We start from the raw sequence: 24,676 nt of genomic DNA, 5'->3' as shown, positions 1-24,676 counted from the left end.
CAAAATTCCCCAAGGGAGGGAAATGTTCCTGAATCTTATTCGGATGTGCTCAGTGGTCTTTGTAGGGGAAATACAACCTGGGTGGCTTCATCTCCCAGATTCTGGTGGCCCAGACCAGCAGTGATGCTCTGATTTGGGCACCCAGCAGGTACAGAAAACTGCAGCCCAGAAGTTGCTGCCAAACATGTATTGCTCTCATCTGCATTCATGACTTCTAACCAGTGCTGCCCATTAGTCAACACTCAGAGTTTCACAGGCAGCTACATTTCAATCATTTGGGTCTGTGCAGTCATTTTGGATGTGCTTGTGTAGCAGCCCAACCATACAGCAAGCTGAGGCTCTCTGGCAGCTGTTAAAAGCATTTGTACTAATGGCCTCAGGCCTGTTTGCATTTTCATGCACCTGCTGAGCTTGGAATTGGCCTCACAACCTGATTTTAAAGGTCCACAATCCTGCTGGCGTTTCTTCAGTAGAAAGCAATAATTTATGGCCTTCTATTAAACAAGAAAAAAAAAAAAAAAGGACATCATCTCCTACTGCCCCAAAATTCAGGAACACCAGTTTCTTAGGATCAAATTGGTGCAATATTGAGTGTTTCATATCTGATTTCCAGATATTATTACACAACCTGGTAGCGTGCAATGATCTCTTAAAAAATGAATCTTTTTTTCTACAGAGGTTTTTTATTATATGCACATTCAGAGGTATATTTGAAAACAAGAACAAATATCTGGTCTTTTTTTCTCAAATCTAGGTAAGGAAGTCACTGTTTGAGGTGCTGGAGTTTTGTTTGTTTGTTTGTTTTTCAGTTTTTTTGCATTATGGCCCAAAGTTTCATATTTTATGAAGTTGCTACGTGTTTTAATGTTGTTGCTGTTTCTGTTGCCAAGAACTTTGGTCTGCATTTAGTGACAGTGAAGCACACAGAAGGTGCACTGTATCCTACTTGTAAAAGAGTAATATTCTCATCATCTCTGCAAATACTCGCCTGTCCATTTCCAAGTCCCTCAGGCAACCCAGTTGCAGAGGATAAGAACTATCTTGTTTTAAAGTCAAGCTTGAGAGACTCAAAGGCAGGAACTCTAAAAGAAGAGGAAGTATTCCTCTTTTTTTCTTTTCATCTGGAAAATTATTCCACAGCTTTTTTCTTTTTTGTCCTAGTTTTAATTCTGCTGTGCTTTATTTTTCAGGCTGTGAATTTTGGAAGGAATTCTTTGCTTCTTTATGGAAAAGGGGATAAGGATGTGCAGCCCATCAGGCTTTGGGACAGAGTTCTCTGAAGTTTTCCTAACGGTACTTTCTCTGAAATAACTGGTGTCATATCACAGGATACTAGGATAGAATGATTTATTAGGCATGGAATAGCTGGATCTACCCTGGTCCTACATCTCCATGCCTCATGTCTCAGCTGTGACCTGTGCAGTGATCCTCTTTGGATTCTGCTTCAGCAGTCTTTGTGCATGACTGTTCCATGAGTGATAGCATGCAACTCCCTGCTGCAGCAACACTTGGATCTCATCCGTCTGATGAGCACCATTTTTCTGTCTATGGCACATCACTTTTATGAGCCTAATTACTTGAATTTTCCCTTTTCTGACTCATGTTCAAAAGAAGGAAGATTAACACATCCACTCTTTGGATTTTACTTTAAGTCTCATCAAGACTCAGGGAATAAAGATGGCATTTCATGATGCCTGTGCCTTCTCAGATCGTGCATGTCATGCCTGTGAACAAACAGCACTGTCAAAGAGGAACAGCTTCCCTGAAACAACAGTCTTTTCTTCCTGTTCAGACACCTGTCTTGTGATTTGACACATAAATTGTATAGGTGGTGTTTAACAGCCCAGCATTAAACTAGTCTGCATTCTTCATTGAAGAGAAGAGGATAGGAGTATTGATACTTTTAAAATAGACTAGTCCCACAGAAGGAACTTAAAACATGTCATCTAAGCTATCCATTCAATTTCTCGTTGCATGAAAAATATTATGGGCCAACTTTTGCTAAAAGTTGATGCCCACCTCTGTAAATGTACAGGTAATCAATGGAGCATTTTCCTCTCCTGTTTGCAAACTAAGATTTGTGGATTTAAAAGTTATTTTCTTCTTGTACAGGCCATTGATTTTCAGTGTTTCTCTTTCCCACCAGTGTTTCTCTTTCCCTAGCCTTGTGTCTGGGTGCCTCATGTGACTGAGTATAACATGTGATGCTGCCCTATCCCAAGAAGCAAGGTAGCTAGCTAAAGCACAACGTCCTCAGTGAATGCAGAACAGTAACTCCCCGTGGCAGAACACAAATCCTCATTGACAGGAGACTTATCTGCATCATGTGGTGGGAGCATCAGCTGAATAAATGCCCTAACAGAGGAGCTGAGACTTCACTGTGGTCATAGGAAATGAATGAACCCTTTCAGCACCAATTAACTTTATTTGAAGCGCAGATGTCTCCCAGCTGGGATGAGATGCAGCTTATCAAATAATCTGCTTCTTATAAAGAAGAGGTTTCTGCTCTCTCTCTCCCTTTCTTCCACTAGTGTTTAATGAAAAATATAAATGTTCATTTGTCGCCAAGCTAGGAAACCTGTACGTCATAAACCATGCAGATAAAGAGTGCAACATGTACACATTGCATGGGGATATATATGCTTGAATACAAATGCCTGCACTTGCTGATATATCTGTATCTGGATGTGTATTTATATCTGTGACATTTGCCATCTGTTGGAAGTGTAATACTGGGAATAAGCATCTGGCACTGTTTCATGTAGTAGGGCCTTCTGACAGCTGATGCTAAGGAATGCTGTACCTCTGGGGATTAAGGAGTGGTTAATTAGGACAAGGAAAACATACTGCAGAACATAAAATTCCTATACTGAAAGCAAGAGTTTCAAGGTATTCTGATTTGGTTATCATCTGGCCCACAGCCTAAAACCAACCCTAATTTAATGTTTTCAGAGGGATCTCATAATCATGTTTAGGGGAATTTAAAGGTGAAATATGCAAGATATTAATAAAGGTTCTTGATAATTCCACATGCAGAACTGCCCACTTACAAACACTGAACACAGAGAGTCACTGAGAAAAGGTTCCAGAGAAATGGGCTGCAAGGGGTAGAAGGGGGTACTGTGAGCACCATATGGGGCACTGTGGGTTACCCACGGGCTAATGGGCGCAAAATATTGCAAGCAGATGTGACATTCAAGCTGTTCAAAGACTAAAATATTTTCTTAGCTATCAGGTACAATTAGCCATTGCTCTCTGGGTAAGAATGCTTAAATTTGCTGTATTAAGTTGCTGCATTTATTGCTCTCATTCAGAAACCTCCAAGGATTGTGTTTTGTTATGTGTCTTTGCAACCGTTTTCTGGGTGAAGAGTGAGAAATGAAACAAGCAGGGATTTGGAATATTATTTTCTTCTCTTGCCAGAGCAGATCAGTCCCATGATTTGAAATATAAACAAGGTTAGCAAAGTAAAATCTGTCACCTTTTCAATCTCACATCATGTTGGGCAGAGAGACCTCTCATTTCTTTGATATGCATTGCTTTACAAGTGAATTAATCCCAATTATAACCAAGTAAAGAGTGTAGTTTGGAGACATCAAATGGGTTATCTTCCTCAAAAAAAAGTGGGAAAGTTTGCTGTTCTCTACAGCTGGCAAACTCAGAAATAACATTTGAAACCAGAAATATATTCCAGTTCATGTAATCTGTAAGGATATAAATGTAAGGAAATAGTCTGGTCTGCTTTGCTATGCATATGTACATACACAGGCATACACACACTTTTATTTTCATTTCATACAACCATTTGGTTCTTAGCAGACAACAAATGAAACCCACATAATCACTACTTTCAGAAATTTTAATTTTGTCATCTTGCTTAATATTCTCCAGGATGATAGGATGATGTTTTGGGGATTTGGGTTGGATTTTTAGCAGGCTTGTGTAATTTAAGAGTAGAATCATATCTTCTTCTTTCAAGCCAATGACGTACATTTTTAGGAAAAAAAGCAAGTTCCACTATTATAAAACACCTCAAAAAATGAACTTACAGGAGTTCCATATGCATATGCAGATGTCTTTAATTATTCCCATAGACCTCACTTTAAACTCTTTAGCCCCCCTAATATCTCAGACTTGTCTTTTCTGAAGGCTCCTGTTGATCTCTGCTGCTTTCCTTACTATCTGCACTACCTGGCCTTTGCCCCTAAAACATGGTTGGTGCAGCTGCACATCAGACCATCCCATATAAACATCTCAGTGTTGAAGTTCTCTCTTCGTCTCTCTTCTGAGATAAGAGGGCTAGGCCATCAAAGCTATCTCAGCTCCTCAGTGATGAGTGAAAATATTTATTGCACCAAGTGGGTGGGCATCTATGAATCATTTCAGGAAGCACGGATGTGCAGTTGTGCTCAGAAGTGATGCAAAAAAGAATCCCTACTATGGTATTATGGCAGTACAACAGAAGAATAATCCAACCCAGAGGTGCTGAGTGAGGTACACACAGGAAAACAGAGCCAAGGTAGAGATGGGTCACATGGTGTGTGGAGGACACTGGGGCCTTAATTGCACCTTAGCAATTAGGGCATGGGTTCAGAATGTAGCCCAAACTACAGAGCTGTCTTCAGCAGCTCTCAGAGGGGTGCAGAGGAAGCCACAGCATAATTCCAAAGGCTTGCTTTGTTGATAGTGGCAGTAGGGCAGTGACTGGTAGCACCTGAAGGATGATCACCACCCATAAGTAGCTCCAACCCTTTCTGAGGTCTGGCCACTTGCTGACTCAATGTGAGGCCTCTGCCTCATCTCTGAGTCTCTGAATCCTCTTCCTCCCAAGTACTGTCAGCACAAAAGGTAGTTACGCAGCACCTGTTTAATTTTGCTAAGTATTTGCAAATCAGCTGGTGTGGATTGAGCCTCATTCATTAATGCTAAATGAATTAATATTATGATTAACCATAATAAATGCAGCTGCTAGAGTGTGGAATTTATTACCTTGGTTCTTTGGCAACTATCCATTATTTTAAAATGGCATCTATTGGCTTACTTCTTTTAATTTTATATGAGAATGTGAAAGAGTATCCTTTTTTAAGTATGTGATATATTTTGAAAATTCATGGCTGCATATGTTACTAATATTTAAAATGAACTCAATGTCTAAATTAAAAACAACCCAGATGTCATGTTCAGAGCGAAGTAGCAACATAATAAAAAAATCCAAGTGCACGACAGTGGAACAAGGAAAAGAAAATTACTAACTCACTACAAGAACTCCTTTAAGAGTTTTCAGTGCAACATAAATGCAACATGTCATTAATGGCTAATATGAACTGCCATCTGGACAGTTGGATTATTTAGATTCTGGCACTGGAGGTGTTATTCATCTCAGAAAGTGTGAGAAAAACAGAGAGTTTGAAAAATGTTCCGAACAAAGTTTGACTGGATCTCTCTTGAATCTATTAATGCTGTTGGTGAGAAAGAGTCTGAGCAAAAACCTACAGAAAGTTGGGTCCTAAATCTAAAAATGCTAGCTCTTCGGTCTGCAGATTTTAGATCAGTGTTTAGAGTACTCTAGTAATATAGACTTGTACAAATGTAACAACAGGAAAAGAGGTGAAATGCTTTTTACAAAATCTTTTTCATGCATTCCAAAAAGGTATGTATTTCTTGATTCCTGCTTTATACCTAAAATTCTGAAGTCCAAGACTGAAGTTTGTGGTAAAGAAAAAGCAAATGTCTAAATTTTAAAGACAATTAAAAATAATTACTTCTTAGGTTTCAAAGCAGACCACAGAATAACAAATAAATGAAAAGCAGGGGCTTTTTTTTTCCCAAGGATGTTTTTTTACTGTACATTTTGTAGCAAAAGAAAAAAAAAAGAGAAAGAAAATAAAGGAAAAAATATTCTGATCACAGGGATGTCGTTATCTAAAACTCCAAGTAGGAAACATGACGAATACAAGATCAAGTACACAGCCATGTCACAATATATCTCTGAACTTTTTAAAAAAAATATACATAGAGTTTTTTCATGTATTATTTTCTCTGTGCCTTGCATACTTTCTCCACCTCTTTTACAAAATCATAGTAACAATGTGCAATTTCAGAATGGTTCCCAACAGCTGATCAAACAAATAAATAAATAAATGACAGGACAGTTGCAGTAGCCAGCAGAATGCTTGAAATCACAGTAAAATTGGTAAAGAAAATAAATTCTACTGGATGGGCCATGTGTATTTCTACAACCACAGCAATGCTCACCAAAAGCCAGTTTGAGACTCTGTTTACAAACCCTGAAGAGCTCCTGTTACAAGTGTCTTCCTGAGGATGAGAGGCAGGGGAGTAGGAGTGCACCAGACTGCGGAAGGGCTTTATGTAATGCAGGGGAGACATGGCTCACCCGCTCCTCAGTGATACTCAAATTTTACTCAGCTTCTGTGGCTAATTTGGAACATAACCAATCACCTGAAATACACAAAAACTTAATTTTCCTGATGTTACTGATACAGTAAAGACATGTCATGGTGACCGCACAGACAAGGAGCTTTTGTCACAGCAGGGTGCAAGTTTCTCCTTTTAGTGGAGTGAGGGCATGACCCCTACCAGAAGCCACTGCTATCCATAACGTGGAGAGCTCCCAGGAGCTACTTTTGTTTTCCTTTTCTTTATCCTTTATTAGGATATCCTGATAACTATTTTCCCTATCTTTTATAGCAACATCCCTACAGATATCAATATCTGCTGCAATCTGCCTTGAGCATTGACAAGAAGAGATTATGAAGGAGATGGAAAAAAGAGGATGATTTTTTTTAATTTATCCCTAGATTTAATTTTTCCTAGGACAAAAAGGGATGGTATTAGAAGTGAATTATACAGTACATCAGATATTTGACCTTTGTACATATCCTCCTTTATGGGGAGGATCTGGGGAATTTGATGAGGCTGAAAACAAAACCAAAATATGTATGGAAACATACCTTGTCTTGTGGGAATAAAGCAACTCAAAAGCAGTAACAAATCAAAACAGAAGAGAAATAATTAAATACCAAACAAAAGTCCATTCAACAACAAATATTGTTTGCCCAGATGTCACAGTTTCACAGTTAAGACCATGAGATTATGCTAAACAATTTACTCTGATCTTCCCCTGTGGGTGCCCTGCCTGCACATTTGAGAAAATTCCTTGGAATGACAACCAGATTTATCCTAGCACCAGTCATATCCACAGAAGTGTATTTCTGTGGTTAAGGAAAAAAAAAAAAAAAAGAGGTGCCATTATAAAAACCACCAAAAACAAAACCAAAGAAAGAAAGTAAAAAGAAACCCTGTAAAATTAAATTTCTGCTGTTAAACCCCTTTTCATCCTCCTTGTATAATCTTGGTTGAAGGTTCACCAGGAGTCTGAGTAACTTTTGGAAAGCAATGCTAAATACAACTAGCAAATTCCTTGAAACATTCACGCATGGTTTAGTAGGGGCCAGACAGGAATGGTACCATATGTGCCTATTCACATTTCATGACCCTCCTTTTCCTTTACTATTCTTGTAACTTGCTTGCCTATCTTTTTGGCCAGTAGAACAGAAAATGTTTCCTCCCCTCTCTTTCCAATTGCACGGCCCTGAAGCAAACCACACTTATAACACATGAGGGGAGAAGAGAAGGGGGGAGACACTGATATTTACACCGTGCTTTCCATCACCCACTCTGAGCTCCCGAAAGTCCCTTTGGCCCCTGTTAGGTCATTGTCATCATACTGCAACAGCATGCCGTTGACCGAGAGGCTCCTCTTTGTCCAAATGTTTGTTATCTTTTTTGGGTAGGTGCAACACTGGGATGTGGCAAAGTCCCCCATGTCAAAAGAATGGCTACGTTTAGTTTTGCCCTCCAGAGGCAACATGAGGAAGCTGCGGAATTTGGACTCTGACTGGCCCAGCAGTGGCTCTTTGTCCGAGTGGCGGGCCACCGTGGAAGTTCTGGAGTCTGTCACTTCCTCCTTTTTCTGACACTTCAGTTCCAGGGAAGCAAAAGCTCCCATTAGCCGGTCAATATTGTGTTTTGACCGGGAAGGAGGCCTCCATTTACTGGACAATGTGCCCTGTTCACTTTGGAGGCTGTAGTTGTCACAGTCACGGCTATTTGCGGAGCTGGAGGAAGAGGAGATGCTGCTCCGCGCAGACTGGCAGTTGAACTCCATAAGTTCATTTCTCACCACCACTTTGGGATTGACTTGGGGCAAGACTCCGTTCTGAACTGGTTGTGCTCCATTTGTCTGTGAGTAGACATTGCTGACATTAGACATCTTGCCCTGGGAATTGTTGCAGACCTTATAGCGGACCATGAGAATTACAATGAACACCAACAGGGTGGCCACAATGATGCCTCCAATGATCAGAATCATGGTCCCACCCAGGAACTGGCTGTGCATCGACTGGCACTGAGGGTAGTCTTCTTTGGTGAAGAACTGGGCACATCCCACAATATTGGTGGCAGTAAGGGTTGTGGCCGTGTCATCCCACATTGCCAGGACGCAGAGGTCATAGCCTGTTCCAGAAACAAGGTTGGTTACAACAAAGGCCTTGTTTGTAGCTGGTATCATCCTTGAAAAGAAAAAAATTTTAAAAAAAAGAAAGAAAAAGAAAAAAGAATTGGTTAGTCTTGGAACAAAGTTAAAAGAAAGAACGGAGATTAGAACAACGTGATATTAACTGTTCCGAGTACTGGCAGAGAGGAGCCATAAATTCAGAGCCATAAAATTCAAACAATCATTCCAGCTCCCCAGCTCCTGAGGATTCAACATCTCAACATTCAGTAACACACAAGTTTTGAGGGCCAGCTCTCAGCTGTGCAATAAAAGGAATAAGAAAAAGCAGACTGAACTAAACTGGGGACTCTTTTCCTCCTCACTTGCATCTGTCATAATCTGAAATATATTCAAACTTGAACAAATAACTCAGAATAAAATCATACAAAGAGCAGCTCTTTATGAGTATGCAAATGACCCTTGTGCTTGCTGAGACTCAGCATGGCAGTTGTCACATCCCTTCACAGGTGCCTGAACATTTACTGTCTCACATCGGCAGGTTACTTACCTTGTGAAGGCAAAGGTCTACACTCAGTTTTCTCATTGACTGAGAATGACAGGCAGGCAACCATTTCTCTCTTTTTCTCCACTCTCCCACTTACTTTCCTCATCCTCCTACACCCCACTGTGGGAAATATCTCCTAAAAATGCAGCTACATCATCATCTTTGCCAGAGATTTATCACTGCAACCACCTTCCCCTGTGTGAGTGAGAAAGGAACGCTGGCATTGGCAGTATGGGCTGTGGAAGTGTGAGGAGAGGTAGGAAGATATAGGTATGGAAATAAGAAGGTTTCTTTAAAATAAAAAAAAATTCTACTCATGTATAAATTCATTTCCATAAACCAAATAGCTGGGCCAAAGCTGTGCTCCAAGTTGGAACATTTATGGAAGTTGCTCTTTGCTGCCACAACACTTAAGCAGTCATTTGAACTCATGCAATATTAGAGCATCACTAGCATTCAAAATTAGCAGATGGGAATGAACGTGGTCTACCCCCATTTCAAACCAGTGAAAATTGTAGCACATTAGTGGAACAGAGTGCAGAATCCCAGATTTAGTGCCTGGTGGGCAGTCAAGAATAACACCAGAGAGATACCCCATGCATCTTTTGCATTACTGCCACATTACAGGCTTGGGTGAGAGAAAAAAGCCGAAATTAAACCAGCCCATTATAACTTACACCTGCAGGTTTTTTGCATCAGCAACAAGGGAGCCCATACAGGCACTCAGAGCATACAGTGAATTGGTGTGACTGTTTGGGAGGGTAAGGCCTGGGCACAGGACCAAGGCAGACTCACTGCAGGAGAGCCAGGCTTCCTTAGGCTCAAATCATGGCCAGAGCCAGCACAAACTGCAGCTCTCAGAGCCCCTTCTGTGCAGTGGGAGGGAACAGACCTGCACAGAGAAGCAGCAACGTCAAGGCACTGCAAAGATGGTTTTCTGATCATCTTTGCATTTATGCATTCACGCCACTTACTCAACCCTTCAGTCTGGCCACAGGCGAGGATGTGGCTCCTTTTTAAAAAGCAAACAAGCACAGAAAAAAAAAATCTGTAAGGAAAAGAAATATCAATGAGAGACACTTGGAATATAAACATCATCTGGCAGGTTTACTCAATGTTGTATTTGAAATTCTAGGCAAATTTATCATCCTAATGTAGCTGTTTGACACAGATACAGATGAGCTATTCAGAATGAGCTGAGAGGTCATAAAGCAGCCTTCATGAAACACTCCAGGTACTGTTGCTAAAATAGTTTCCAAAAGTTGAAATATTTGGTCTCAAGCTATTTCTAATTGTTCTGCTCTCCCTGTGGCTCTGTGAATAGAACACCTCTGCTCATAGCAAACTGCACTTTCTTGAATTGTTCAAGTATATATGCACAAATCAAGGATGATATATGGAATAACAGAATGCTACTGATCATAAAACATTTGGTTTTAAACCCTTGATTAGTTTCACCAAATGCTTCCTATTTCCTCCTGTAGTGCTATACTCCACTTTTCACCACCAATCCCAGACCAAAACTTAAAAATATTCTGCAGTTGTGAAGTCATTAAGAAGCCATTTCACTGTAAAACCTCATTGCAAACAAGTTGCACTGTTAGCAGAAAGAGTAGTCAGCAGCCCCACAAACTGAGTCTTGTACTTGGGTCATAACCCTTGGAAAAACAGGACTATAGCACCACCTGTTAGAGTGGCTCCTTTGGCTTTGCACTGGTGGAACACAGAGACAAGAGATTTCCACTGTCTCCGAGCAAGCAGCAAACACCTGGGTCTACCCACTTTACACCTTTGCACGTGTCTGGTGGGTGATCTTTGCATATAGGCTTTCTCACAACCCTTCAGTCTGGCCTCAGGTAAGGATGTGGCTCTTTTTAAAAAGCAAACAAACATATAAAAATAGAAATACAGTTGTTCAGCCTCACACACTTATGCCCAATTTCAGTGAACATTGATAGCCCAAATAATTTACAACTTGCTTTCTTCAAACACACAAGCTTCCAAGGAAGTGAAACTGCCTAGAATATTTCAAGGACTGGCAGGTGGTGAATAGTGGCAAAAAGTGTATAGCCATTCCATTTTTGAATGCACAGAATTGAGGCCATAACTAGTCCTAAAACTTGGACAGGTTAACTGTGTTGAAATGTGTTATAATAAAAACCTCGTCTTAGAAACGAGGATCATTTCTAAATTCAATGAATCCTGGAAGAAACAGAATCATTTCTAAATTCAATGAATTCTGGAAGTAACAACTGTGACAACAGTGGGACTAATAATGTGTTTTAAAAGATTACAGTTGTAGTCCCAACTAAGGAAAAAGCAATCTAGTCTCCATATACATCTAAATAAAGAATTTTGTCTGTTTCTGCAAATAAAGCTTAAATACTTTTGTAAAATATTCAAATTATTCTGCTAAGGAGCAGCTAAGCATAGCAATAAGGAACAATTTCAGTAGTATTAGGAGTTAAGTAATTAATTTCAGATTTAGTTTTCTATCTTACAGGGAAGGCAATCTTGTTCTCTTAAACTTGCCAGATTTTAAGAGTACTTTGGCATGGCTCCATGCTTTGGGCTACCCTACCCAAACATGCTGCCAGTCAGATATGATGGATGACATCTCCTAACGCTCCCCACATCTCATATCGATGCAGTCACATTTTCATTTTGGAATGTGATGACTCTTTCTTTGATTGTCCCCAACACAGGTAGCTGCAAGATGCCACTTCAGGCTTTGCTTTGCTGCCTCAGAGGCAGTGTCTCTCCATGGCTGCTCCATACATGCAGTGCCATTAATCACGGACCACTGTGCCCTTAACTCTGGGACCCAACAGCACAGAGCTGCTGTAAACCTGAGAGGGGCCAACAAAACTGGGTCTAGGCAGAGATCTTGCAAGGCTTTGTTCAGCCCACTCATCACCTAAACACAGAAAGTTGGTTTCAGATAGCAAGGATCTGGTGCATTAGAGATCAAAAATAGCTTTTTAAAGCTGTTAGCTTTTGGAACTCAGAAGATCCTGGTGTTCACCTGGGAGCCCTCAGCAAACATAGTTAACAGCTGTGGTATCTTGAAGCAACAAGCTTGATATTGTCCACCTGCTCTTCAGGGCATGGTGACCTTGCAGAGATGCCTCCCATCAAAACAGAGGAATAAAGATCTAAATTTGATACTAGTTTTTCTTCAGAAAAAAAAAAAAAAAAGTGACAGTTGGCTAAGTGCAGGAGGAGATTAACTAATGAAAGACTTGCTTACAGATTATAGGTTGTGGAAGGTTTTAATCTATCCAGTTGAAGGAGTCCTGGAGCAGTGAGGACTGGGAAAGCAAATTAACACACAAATATGTCAAAGGGGAAAGTGTAATTTTAGTTCCAGCTAGGTCAAGACACAATTTGAAAGTCTTATGGAAATTTCACTGTCCAGACACATAAGACACAATAATTTCTGCCTTTCTCATTTGGTTTATTCTCTTTGGAGTAGGAGAAGCAGGCAAATCTCTACATTCCTGCCAGGATTTTGTTATCTGATTCTTAATCTAGCTTCTGAATCCTATCTGAAGGTCGAAATATCCCAAAGAATAGTATTCATATATTAACAAGGTTCTAACCTCTCTGAAAATCTTGCCTCTGTAAGGAATGAAATGAGGATAGGGGTCTTACAACTGACCCTCTTAATTTACAGGAAAAAAGCCCTCTTCCCTCACTTTTTGGCACAATAGCTTTACTTGCTGGAAGAGGAGGAGACTTCTGGCCAGGAATGGGGCATGGCATAAGTGTATGAAATAGAACAACAGTAGACAGAAGCTCCTTGGAGAGTTAATGTGGGATGAAGAGCTATGAAGCCGTGAAGGTTTGCAGGGCTTTTTCAAACAATCCATTCCCTTCAATCCATGGAGACTTCTGTCTCATTTTGTGAAAGCACCAAAATGAGTCCATGAAACACTTTTTAAAAAAAGGGAAGAAGAGTGCTAGAACTCTTATTTGAAGTCAATCCTATTTTGTATGACCACTAAACTGTCCTTGTTATGTCCTTGTGGACACAACCATACCAGAAAGCAAGCAATTTTGTAATTATTCACTTTGGTATGTAATGATATTAAGAAAATTAGAAAATAAATTAGTTAGAAATGAAGGGGAGAAAGGTTTGCTGAAGATTTCTGTCATAATCCCAGATGCAAGTGAGCACTGAAGCTTGCAGAGAGTGAACTGTGCTGAGAATTTAGGATAACTGAGTTTTATTCTTCCTTTATCAGCTTCACTGATATCAGGCTCCACTTTATCAGTGACTCTCAGTTCCTGAGAAAATCATTTTGCTGTACTCTAAGGCTGCTCATTTATAAAATGGGGATAATGCCAGCAATCTCCTTTCAAAAGAGGCCTGTAGTGTATCGAAGGAAATTAGTAGATATTGTGATTACACTGTACTATACAAATGGTTCTTTTCTTCTGTGTAGCACTGGGGATTAGCAGAACTGAACTTCTGGTTAACACTGTGGTTATGCAAAACAGTACAAATTAGACAAAACCCAGATTAGGTTAATTGCTAGGCAATTCTCTTCCTTTTCTCCATCAAAAGAGGGATATGATACCATCCAGTTTTAGTCTAAAACTGCTTTAATCAGAAACTTGCAGGGGACCTGTCAAGGCAATTCCTTTGGGAAGGTATTTGCAACTTCCAAGACTCAGTTCTATAGTAACTAGACTATGTTGCTTTTCTCATCTTTCTTTTCTTTTCTTTTCTTTTCTTTTCTTTTCTTTTCTTTTCTTTTCTTTTCTTTTCTTTTCTTTTCTTTCTTTTCTTTTTCTTTTCTTTTCTTTTCTTTTCTTTTCTTTTCTTTTCTTTTCTTTTTTCTTTTCTTTTTTCTTTTCCCTTTCCTTTCCTTTCCTTCTTCCTTTCCTTTCCTTTCCTTTCCTTTTCCTTTTCCTTTCCTGTTTTCCTTTCCTTTTTCCTTTCCTTTTCCTTTCCTTCTTTCCTTTCCTTTCCTTTCCTTTCCTTTCCTTTTCCTTTCCTTTCCTCTTTCCTTTCCTTTCCTTTCCTTTCCTTTCCTTTCCTTTCCTTTCCTTTCCTTTCCTTTCCTTATTCCTTTCCTTTCCTTTCTTTCCTTTCCTTTCCTTTCCTTTCCTTTCCTTTCCTTTCCTTTCTTTCCTTTCCTTTCCTTTCCTTTCCTTTCCTTTCCTTTCTTTCCTTTCCTTTTCCTTTCCTTTTTCCTTCCCTTTCCCTTTCCCTTTCCCTTCCCTTTTCCCTTTCCCTTTCCCTTTCCTTTCCCTTTTCCCTTTCCCTTTCCTCTCCTCTCCCTTCTCCTCTCCTCTCCTCATTAGGGAAAAGGTGAAAAAAAAAGTTAGAAAAGCTTAATTCCCTTGGGTGTGAATTTTGTAGCTGTTGTAGACTGTGCACCAGTTATGGAAGCAACTGCTAACCAATGGTGTCATTATTCGCTATCATTTGTGATGAGGAAGAGGAAAAGAAAGAGAAAGAGGGGGTGCAAGGGTGAAATAGCAGTTGTTTTGTAAAATTATACTCCAGTTAGTAACACACTATCTTTTGTGTATAGTAAAGCCTTATTGTGAAAATGTCAGTCTCAACTGTGTACTGCTGAACTTCCTCTTAGATAAAGTTTGCTTTCACTTAAGTGCAAAATATACTCTCAGAACTAGAAATCAGTCCAAAAAGATAAAACACTGGAATCTGAAAAATTTTCATTTTTCAGGGAAAATTTAATGCCAAAAATCATCCTTTTTTTCATAATAAGTTGTCCCCTATTTAAGATATTTGTCTGTTTTTTTTTTTTGTTTTTTTTTCATTCAGTCCAGTTTCATATGTTTTTTTCTGGAGGAAAATAAAAGAAAATATTGCAGGTAATTTGCTATTGAGTGTTGTAGAAGGGTCTGAGAGAGTCCTGCATTTCAGTAGAGCATCCACCCCTGCATCTCAGTTGGATAGAAGTAGGCTGGTAGAGAAAGGGGAGAGGGAAAATATCAGTGGGGGCATACTGGAGAAAAACTGACTGAAAATCATGTAAAAATATGAAGATCTTTCAGCAAAGACAGACAATTTTAAAGATAGTGAAGTGAAAAGACCTCAGATGGCGGACAGAGAGATTAAGAAATCAGGGAGAAAAAGGCAGAAAAAATCAGAGGAAGACTAGAAGGATCTAAACTGAAGTGAAAATGTCACACATGATGTATTGCCTGGGAGCAAGAGCAGGCAATTGACAAATTTGAGTTGCACACTTAAGCATTCTTCTTGGCTGCCAACTTTTGGTGATTTGCTTGAAAGTTTTATGGGATATACTGGTTTAATTTTCTTCTGTATTATTTTCCTGGAAAGCCCCAGTTTTTGTATTGATGGAATGAAAATAGAGTCTAAAACGTTATTAAAAATTAAGTAAGTTAACAACAGAGATTAATTTCTGACCCTTTAGATGTCAAAGGAAATCCTTGAATATGTGTCTTCAGATCATCCTAAGGCCTCAGGAATTAAAAAAAAAAAAAATCTGGGTAAAAAAGTACCAAATATGTTTCTGTGTGAGATTGCTCTTTTGGTATCTGATTCAAGATTTTTTAATTTAGAATCTGGGAAAGACAGAGACCTATTGTGACCTGCATCTTGGAAAAATGACAGGTTTATTTCTGGTGTCCTGGGATAAGAGATGTTTGTTAGTATTAGCAACAGGGTATAATTCCTCTGTCAGTCATGTCAACATAAGGAAATGTCAGATAATACCAGGAGGTAGCCAGACATTTTCAGTAAACACTAAATCAACCCAGCATGAATAATTTCTTGCATTTTTATTTTATTAGTTTGGGGGGTTTTATGATATGCAATCATAAATTTGCCTTCCGACGGAACATTTATTATTAAACACAAATCCCTTCTTGCTTTTCTGAAACTTATCTTCTCATCACTCATTCATCCAGCTGCCCTTCAGAGAATCCGTCTTGTCAAATAAAACACAAAGCACATATAATTTAATTATTATTTCCTAATTTGCTTAGGTTCTTTCCTGCTTTTTTGGAAAAGTGGGGTTGGAGGTGGGGAAGAGAAGGCATATCAAAGCAATTGATATGCCTGTCAGAAGATGGTGAGCCAGAGAGATACTGATATTAAATATACGCCTTGTGCTATAAGGGAAAGTAAAAAAAAAATGCAAAACCACCCAATCTTAAAACAATTGGCTCAGAGAATATAAAAATTTTTGATAGGCTGCTGAATAATGTCCCCTGGGGGCACTTTGGAGTAATTTATCAAGTGACAGAGGAAAGCGTAGGCCTCTAGGGGACATTATTTCACAAGGCTGAGGAAGGGGAACCATAGTACAAGGTATTCTGCTCCCCTCCATTGCCATTGCTCTCTTCCCTTTATAATTCTCAACAAAATTCTTTCAAACCACAGTCAGGATCAATGGGTGAGTCACTTGGATGAAGATCGCCAGAAACATCTTCTGATCCTTTGAATCAATGAAGGTGCTCAGTTCAGGTGTTCAGGTGCAAGCTGCTACTCTGGGACAATCTCATTTAGGTTCATGGTGTATGACAACACAAAATTAGACTTTCAGGGTCCCTGATCTGTGCTATAACTTCTTTCATGTGGATACCACAGAAGCAGAAATTGAGTGCCCTTAGCTTTCAATTTTATCTTTAGAGGGAAAGCAGATACACTCTAGGAAGCCTTGTCAGCACTAAAGATTAATCCAGTCACACCCAAGCTATTCAGCAGCACACAGACCACCTTTCACCTCATTATACTAACTGCCTCAGAAAAAAAATTCCTCACACTAATTCAAATCCAACTAAAACATATTTAAGCTCATTAGCAGAGTAATTGAAAGCCCACACAATATTTCTGTTAGTAAACGTGAAGCTGAAATATTTATGGAAACAATGCAGAGGCACACTAATGAATTCACTCTGTAGCCACGTAAATGTAGAATTAGGAAGCTCTCATAATTCACAGCAATGTTTCAAAGAGTCAGACAGAATATTTCAGATTACTCAACAGTATGTAAAGTTAGCAACTGGCAGTGGAAGCAATATATTACAACCACCATAGGGTGTTCAAGTCATTAAGCAGAATTTGGGACCTGGGACACACTTTTCCCAGGTTTTTATAGACAAATGGCTCATACACTAGGCTGAAGGGTCATGGTTATTCTCTCTGACTGAAGTAATTCTGAATTCTTTTTTGCAGTGTTGGACAGTTACCTCAGAAAAGGTCATCCTTCCACGCCAGCAGAGGTTACCAGAAGGGAGCAACATCAGAAGTAATGAGCACGTTTAGAAACTCAAATGAAATTAATTTGGAAAAGGGAATCTGCTATTTTCCTGGCAGAACAGCTGTCAGATTCAGCCATAAGTTGTCCTTTCTTAAGAGTTGCAAGTGGGATTTTCCACTTATTTCCAGGCAGTGAGATCTGTGTAAATTAAAATGAAGGGATCCTATAGTGCTTAACCCACCCCCTTTTTCTGTGAGAGCTCATGTGAGCTGAGATGAACAGGATCCTCAGTGGCTTATAGCAATTTTGTCCCTTCTAGCAGCTCATAGCATTTATGCCAGGTTGAAATTCACATGTCCTGTAAAAACTTGGTGTCCTTCCACACAGGATAATTTTATGTCCAGAAGGTCATGCCAGAATGACAAAAACCCCAGGAAGTGCCTGAAGTTATGTTTGCCCATTTTTTGTAATTCGCTGGCCAAAGCAAACTTCAACATGCTGCTTCAAGTTCTTCTGTCAAAAAAATCTTTGTGCACTGGTAAGGGAAGTGTGGAGTCAGCCAACAGCTGACAAGACTATTCTAATACTGCTACCGAAAGAAAATGAAATGAAATGAAATGAAATGAAATGAAATGAAATGAAATGAAATGAAATGAAATGAAATGGGCATCGCCACCCATAGAAGCTGTGTATACACTGATATATCAGTTTGTACAGAAGAGTGTCTCAGCATTAGTTTAAGGAACAATTTATGCATTATTTTAAAAGTTTAAACACATATCATTCAAGTGTTTCCCTGCCTCAGTGATTGAACTTGTGGATATTCTCAGGAGATAAGGAATGGTTATCTACGAGAATCTCAAGTATCTCTCTTATCATAATGATTGAAAAAAAAAAATTTAATTCCCAGGGGAGAGAACGGGAGAACTGCCTTCAATTGAACTAAAGGAATATTTACCAACTCACCAAAGACACAGACATAGTTCACCTATGTTTAGAGAATCTCTCTGCCAAACCCTTTACCTAATTAGCAAACATTGGAAATACTTTTTACTGTGTAAAAGGGATTTGTTTGCTTCTTGTAAACTGAGCAAACTTTTTTAAAAACATATAAGCAAAGTAATCATCAATCTTCTAGATTCGGAGCTGGAAGAGAGAGGAAATATTTTGGAACAAAAATTTCCATGAAGCATGCACAAGGTAAGAAAAACCAGTATTATTCAAGGTGACTTTTGCAGTAACATTCAGGATTTTTTCCCATATGTAGAATAAGAACAAGGGGTGCAAAAATCACTAATGGTCAGCAAATATCATCTCCTTAGTGAGAAAATAAGCAGAAATTAAAAAAAAGAAAAAAGTAACATAGATATGTAATGAAGGCATTTTCTAAAGCAGAGGTGTGACATTTTGTCATTTTCTGGGTATTGCACATAAAGCAAAGGAAAAGGCAGGATAGAAAGACTGGATAGCCTAGAAAGACATGGAGATGTTGAATTTTGGAATGCTCTACTAAAGGATAGAACACAGTTACATCCTTTCAGTTTGTGCGACCAAAATCAAACAAAAGGATTGCTCATCAGCCAGAGACACCCTGTTTCTTTCAAAGTTGAGCCTGGACTGAAAGTGTACTGCACGAAGAGTGACAAATTCCTTACTGAAAAGGCAAGTAAAACCCACCCAGCAAGAAAATAAGTTTTAGTTTATAATGACCTCAGGAGAAATAAAATGAGAAGTCAGTTATAGCTTCAAATAGTATCATAATTTAATTGTCAAGAAATATGTTTTATTATTTAGCAATATATTTCTCTGATAAAGGATCTTAGATAAGTGCCACAGATTTCTGGTACATGAATAAAATTTAACAAAAACTAGTGTACTATTTATTTACATTTTACCAACTCTCCACAATTAGGAGTCTAAAAGCAGACTGCCAGTAGCCTAGTAAATATCAGCAGTCCAGAATCCAGGCTATGCATCCCATTAGTGAACTCGTTGGAAACAGGAAAGCTTGAGCAGTGTTATTTGGATTTTTCTCTCTTCCAAGTATCAGCTATATACTTTGCAAATATATATTTGGCTATCCTAAAATTAGTTCTCACTCACAGAAAATATGCAAAAGATTTTTAAGTACCAGAAAAGGAAAGAAATCCTACTCTTTAACAACGTTGCATATTAAATGAGTTCATAAATATAGGACTGCTCAAACTTTGCATCTCCCTTGTATTTAAGAGAAACCCAATTGTTCTTTTTAAGTTTGACACTTTAACATTAAGAAGAGAGCATAATTTCTTCTTAGGTTTCAACTTCACCAACTGATTAAAATTTTACCTAGCTCCTGAGATTTACCCATTTATGGCTTAAATTTCTGAATATGGTTTACATATGTACAAATACAACAAATGCTAGGTATGGTATCAAGGCTGTTGATATAGCCACACCCAGATTTGCTAGGTTCATTTTTCCTTTACCATGATTAATTGCTAGTCATCATTCCTGAAGGTTTTTGCAGGCATGGATATTTCATTGTTTACCAGGAGAACAGAAGCTTTTACTTGTTATAGGCATCCATGTGAGGTCATTACAGATAATGAAAAGCAACTTAGGAATAATTTTACTGAAAAACTATAAATTCTGTGGAATAACATGTAAGAGTACTGTTGAAAGAGAAATGAAAGAAGATTTTTCTTTATCTTTGCTCGAAAAACTTTCAAAGAGTAATAAAGGAAGAGACTGACAGATTGCTCTGCTTTGGAGAGCTTCAAGGGTAAAGACTGAAAAACTCAAAATTTTCATTCTGCAAAATCTTCTCTGAGCTTTTCTGCTGTAACTCAAGATAGCTTAAATAAGTAGAACATGCAAAAATTACCCTGAGAGCTAAAAAGGAGAGTGGGATAAAATGCAAATCAAATGCACAATGGTACTAAATGCACAATTTTTTTGTGTGCTTGAAGAATACAGAATCATTAGTCACCTCTACTATCAGACGAGGGAATTCTGTCCCCATCCTGTCAAAATGAGCACTAGTAGAAATTTTCCAGATGTTCGTTGATATTTAGGAGCAAAAGGGTTGAGCTGAACATTGATTCATTACACCAAGCAGCATCAAAACCTCAGTGTGATCCCTTCAGAAAGACTAAAAATCAAAAGTCAGACTGATTGCTGCAAAAGAAGCACAGTAAATAATTTTAAAAAACACTACATAGAAATATAAAATTTCAGGCTTGTTTGGAGAGCACAGCCAGAACTACATTCTAGGCTGTATTAGTTATAGGACTCTGTTTTCCCATACATATGTTGGTCATGAGTACTACCACTATAGTAATCAGCATTTGAATCAACTTTTCTGATACCCTAAAGAGGAAACTTGATCCTCTGTAACCACTGTATGGGCTGGGAGATTTCTTATATCAGCAGTGATTAAAGAACAAACTATATTGCACTTGGGAAAGCATTTTCCCTTCTTTTGTCAATAAATGGTTACCTTAGAAGTACCAGAGTGCATCTCAGAGTGTATGAACATGAGAATAAGGAAATTTTACTCCCTTATGAAGTACTGCAAAGTTGTGCTTCATTAGCAGAACTGCTGATTTTGGCTTGTCCGCAGTGGGCTGGGTTAGAGGGAGTCCTAAACTTGCTTCTGTACCACTTGATACACAGCTCCTGGGCTCTGAGTTCACCTCCCTAAATGTTGTTTCAGTCCCCTTCCTAGGTGTCAACCAGTCAGTGCCAATCCTGTGACATGTGGAATTAGGACAGGCAGAACCATCAGTCTGTGGCAGGACTCCAGCGAGGCACAGTGTCTGTCTTTGACATGGAGAGAGAATAAGGGTCAGATGAGCATCTTGACTGATGAGATGGCCTTTCTTACTTGCTGAGGAAGTCACACAACTTTGTAGAGTTTTCAATAATTTCCTTCCTTATTTCTCTCTCTCACCAAAATGACGGAGAGAAGGATGGTCACCTGCAGAAGAAATGAAGCTGCAAACCTGCTGAACAGCAGCTATGACTTACAAGATGGGAGGAAGTAGCCTGCACCCAACTGCCTGTCAATGGAACCCCCACATTTCCCTCATATACGTGGCAAAAGAAACAAGGTGGGAATGATCTAATAAGAGCTGTCTTTGGTCCTGAAAATCTGCTTGGGAGCTGCCTTTGTTTCCACAGTGGCTGGAGACATCTCAAGCAGAACACAATCCTGTTCCATCCCTTGTGCCTCTCTCAGGAGATAGCAGAGATGTAAAAAATCTGTGTCCAAGTGTCTCAAGGGCTTTTTTAAGATTGCTTTCACACCCGACACTTAGGGTGTAGTCATTTCCCTGCTATGTTCTCTCTGTCTTTGCAGGTGTGTATTTGAATCATTCCCCCACGCTCAACCATGAATCTTTTATTGATATTTGATATTGATGCTATTGATATTTACCCAACTGTGACAATGCCAAAAAGCATTGTGATGGTGCCAAAAATAATTACTTGGTGGTTGGAAAGGGCTGCATTCAGAGATGTAGTGGAGAGATAACTGCGGCACTGCAGAAAACTTCTATGAGCTATTGGCATTTACAAATCTCTCAGAATTTACTGTCTAATATGCCTCACAGGCAGACTAAAATTAATTTATCTCAGATATCAGAAACTGCAGACAGAGCCAATGATTCCTCACAATGCATGTGTTTTTCTCTTACACAATAACCTGACTATAAGCTACAAGTCAAAAATGAGTCTGATCCTAAATTCATATGGCTATGCACCTAATGAAGATAAAACTCTGAGTCACAGTGATTAAATTTCAATGAAATATTGAAGAATGCTTAACTAGCTTCAATATTCAGCTGTAGAAAAGAATTTATTCTGTCATGACTAAATTCATAACCATGTTTCAGAAAATGAGTAGACCTTTTACGGCCATGCTGGCAACATTTTGCAGTTCCTCAGAAAAGGTGACTGAACTGAAAAGTTTCTATAAACACCTGCATAATTTTTCACTCTATAGTGTAAATATGTGGTAGCCTGCCACAGATTTCACTCAGGTCTTTTTTCTTCATGTGCGCTCTGGGTTTGTTGGCAAATACTGACCTCTTTATTCTCTAAAGTGTCCAGAACTTTCATAGTCATATTTCTGGTTCCACTGCTATGTGGATATTTTTTTTTTTTACCTTGCTATGGAATGAATCACTCCACCCTCTCTCCAGCATGAAGACAAATGTGACTGCTGCTCCTGAACATATGGTAGAGCCTAAAAAAAGGGTTATCTTGTAGGAGTGTATCTGTATGCATCACTTATCACACCGTCCCCAACGGAGAATTTAAGAGATGATAGCTTCTCTTTTTCTTTCTCAAACTGCTCATGTTCAGCATTTCTCTGTCTACTTCTTTCCAACACACTCATGATTCCTCGAGAGAGGAAAGCCCACTCCCAGTACAACTGGCCTTTTACATATTGCTCAGCAAGCTTGGATTTGCTCTACTTTCAGGGACAAGTTGTATAAGGTTCAAAAGCAAACGTACAGAAGTTTTCCTCCTTTCTGCGTTCATAATTTCTGTGTGACATTATAGAACATTTTCTTGTCTCTGAAGAGAACAACCTGTAATCATATGAGGACAGATTTTTCGAAGTTACAAATTTCTACGCTGCTCTCAGTTTGAGAGAGAAGGTGTTAGCATAATATTTTATCCCAAAGCAATCTTCTCAGATTACAAGGTCTGTCTCCCTCAAGAAGCTGTGGACATCTTCAGAGTGACCCATGTGATGACACAAAGGGTCATTTTTCTGTGAACATTCACAAGTGCCAGGCAAATACTTTGAGGATTTCAGAAAGCTTTAACCAGTATTCAAAAGTATTTAACTAGATTAGTCTCTAATGGAAATGCTTTCTATAACTCAAGAGACAGCTACCATGAGTTGAAGGAAAAGCTGGCTCCATTTTTGTCTATAAGAAAATCCTGTACAGATGGAGATGGCTTCTCCAATGGTTCTGGCTAAAATAGATTTAAAGCTTGGTAGAGAAATGGCTGCTGTACTTGCCCACACAAAAGTTTAAGTATATGGGTCAATATGACCATAAAAGAAAATGCAGAAAAAATGCAAAGGCATCGACATTTCCATTTTGTTTTAAATCAGAGTAATGGGTATATGCACAGGGCTCCTAGTGAGCTCTCTGGTGCTGAGACTGCTCACTCAGTCAAGCACAGTGTGTCTCAATAATTCCTTCAGTGATGTTTCCTTCAGCTATTTTTTTAAGACTGAGCTTGTGCTCACTAAACCTGGCCTAATCTCTACCACTGCACTGAGCCTGTGATTATTTCTTGAAAGAAATCTGCTCTTGCAATCTTTCACCCTTAGCCTTGCTGGCTTTGCAACACGTGAGGCCTCCACACAGACATATCAAAACGAGCAGCAAAGCAGAAGCAGCAAAGAAAGCAACACTGATGAATGGCTGCAGGGACCACTGATCATCCCAGAGAGTAATACACACCAGAAGACACATCTGTACCAAACCTCCTCCACAATGAACCACAACACAGAAGGCAGCCTGAAAGGCAGTGGTGTGTCTGCAGTGCTCAAAATATCCTTGGATGCAACAATCCAAGGGACTGACTAGCGGAGAACATCCCTACAGTGAAGAAAGAAAGAAGTATACATTTTTATATTTTTCCATCTCAGATGCAGCCTAATGTAAAGTGTGATAATATCTTCTTAGTTTAGTCAAGCACAAGTGCTTTTTTGAAGCTGAATCTTGCTGAGATAAAATCAATTCACAAGACTTCAGTGGAACAGGATAGGAGACACTTCATGGATCATAGCTTAATTGCTTACCCAGAGAATAAAGAAGGATAGAGAAAGACGTTGATACTGCTATATGCTTTCTGCACCTGTGGACACTGCTTGAGACTTGTCCTACCAGACTTCCAGACAGCCAGCAGTCCATGAAATGGTCAGTATCTGTTGTTTGCACCAGCCTTGCTTCCAGTAACTTTTAGGAAGGGCTGATACTTGGAGACCAGTACTGACTGAAAGCTTGACAGCCCCTGCCACATCAGTTATAAAGGCTCTGCTTAGCTCTCAAGGAAGACAAGGCCATGTACCACCTTTTTTTGATACAGCCATAGAAGATCCATAGGACTGCTGTGATGTGACTGCCAGTTAAAGTAATGAGTATTCACTCACAAAAGTTAAGGCAATTGAAACCTTAATGCATACAATTCTAGCATTAGCTTATGCAGAGATGTTCAGTTTTATTGAACCTGCTGACTTCACCAGAAGACTTTGATTGACAGTTTGACTGTTTTTATGTTCTTGCCTTTGTGGGAAGGGGTGGTTCCCAAATGTTAATAGCAGTATGGGTAGTCATGATCATCTAGTCTGACTTTTTGTTCAACAAAGTCCAGCACAGG

At 39.1% G+C, this 24,676-nt stretch overlaps 1 protein-coding gene across 1 annotated transcript in view; it reads right to left on the bottom strand.

Annotated features, from left to right (window-relative positions):
• Nucleotides 1-7,325: 7,325 nt before the first annotated feature.
• The window catches only part of LRFN2 (leucine rich repeat and fibronectin type III domain containing 2), a 151,204-nt gene continuing 133,853 nt past the window's right edge, over nucleotides 7,326-24,676 (bottom strand). Inside the window, exon 3 of the mRNA XM_059468988.1 lies at nucleotides 7,326-8,591. Coding sequence (XP_059324971.1) covers nucleotides 7,673-8,591 — 919 coding nt within the window. The 3' untranslated portion in view covers nucleotides 7,326-7,672. The remainder of the gene's footprint in view (nucleotides 8,592-24,676) is intronic.

This window comes from Ammospiza nelsoni, chromosome 3 (assembly GCF_027579445.1).
Source record: "Ammospiza nelsoni isolate bAmmNel1 chromosome 3, bAmmNel1.pri, whole genome shotgun sequence".
NCBI classification, from domain to species: domain Eukaryota; kingdom Metazoa; phylum Chordata; class Aves; order Passeriformes; family Passerellidae; genus Ammospiza; species Ammospiza nelsoni.
The sequence above is the reverse complement of the archived record's forward strand: the minus strand, read 5'-3'. Positions and strand labels throughout refer to the sequence as shown.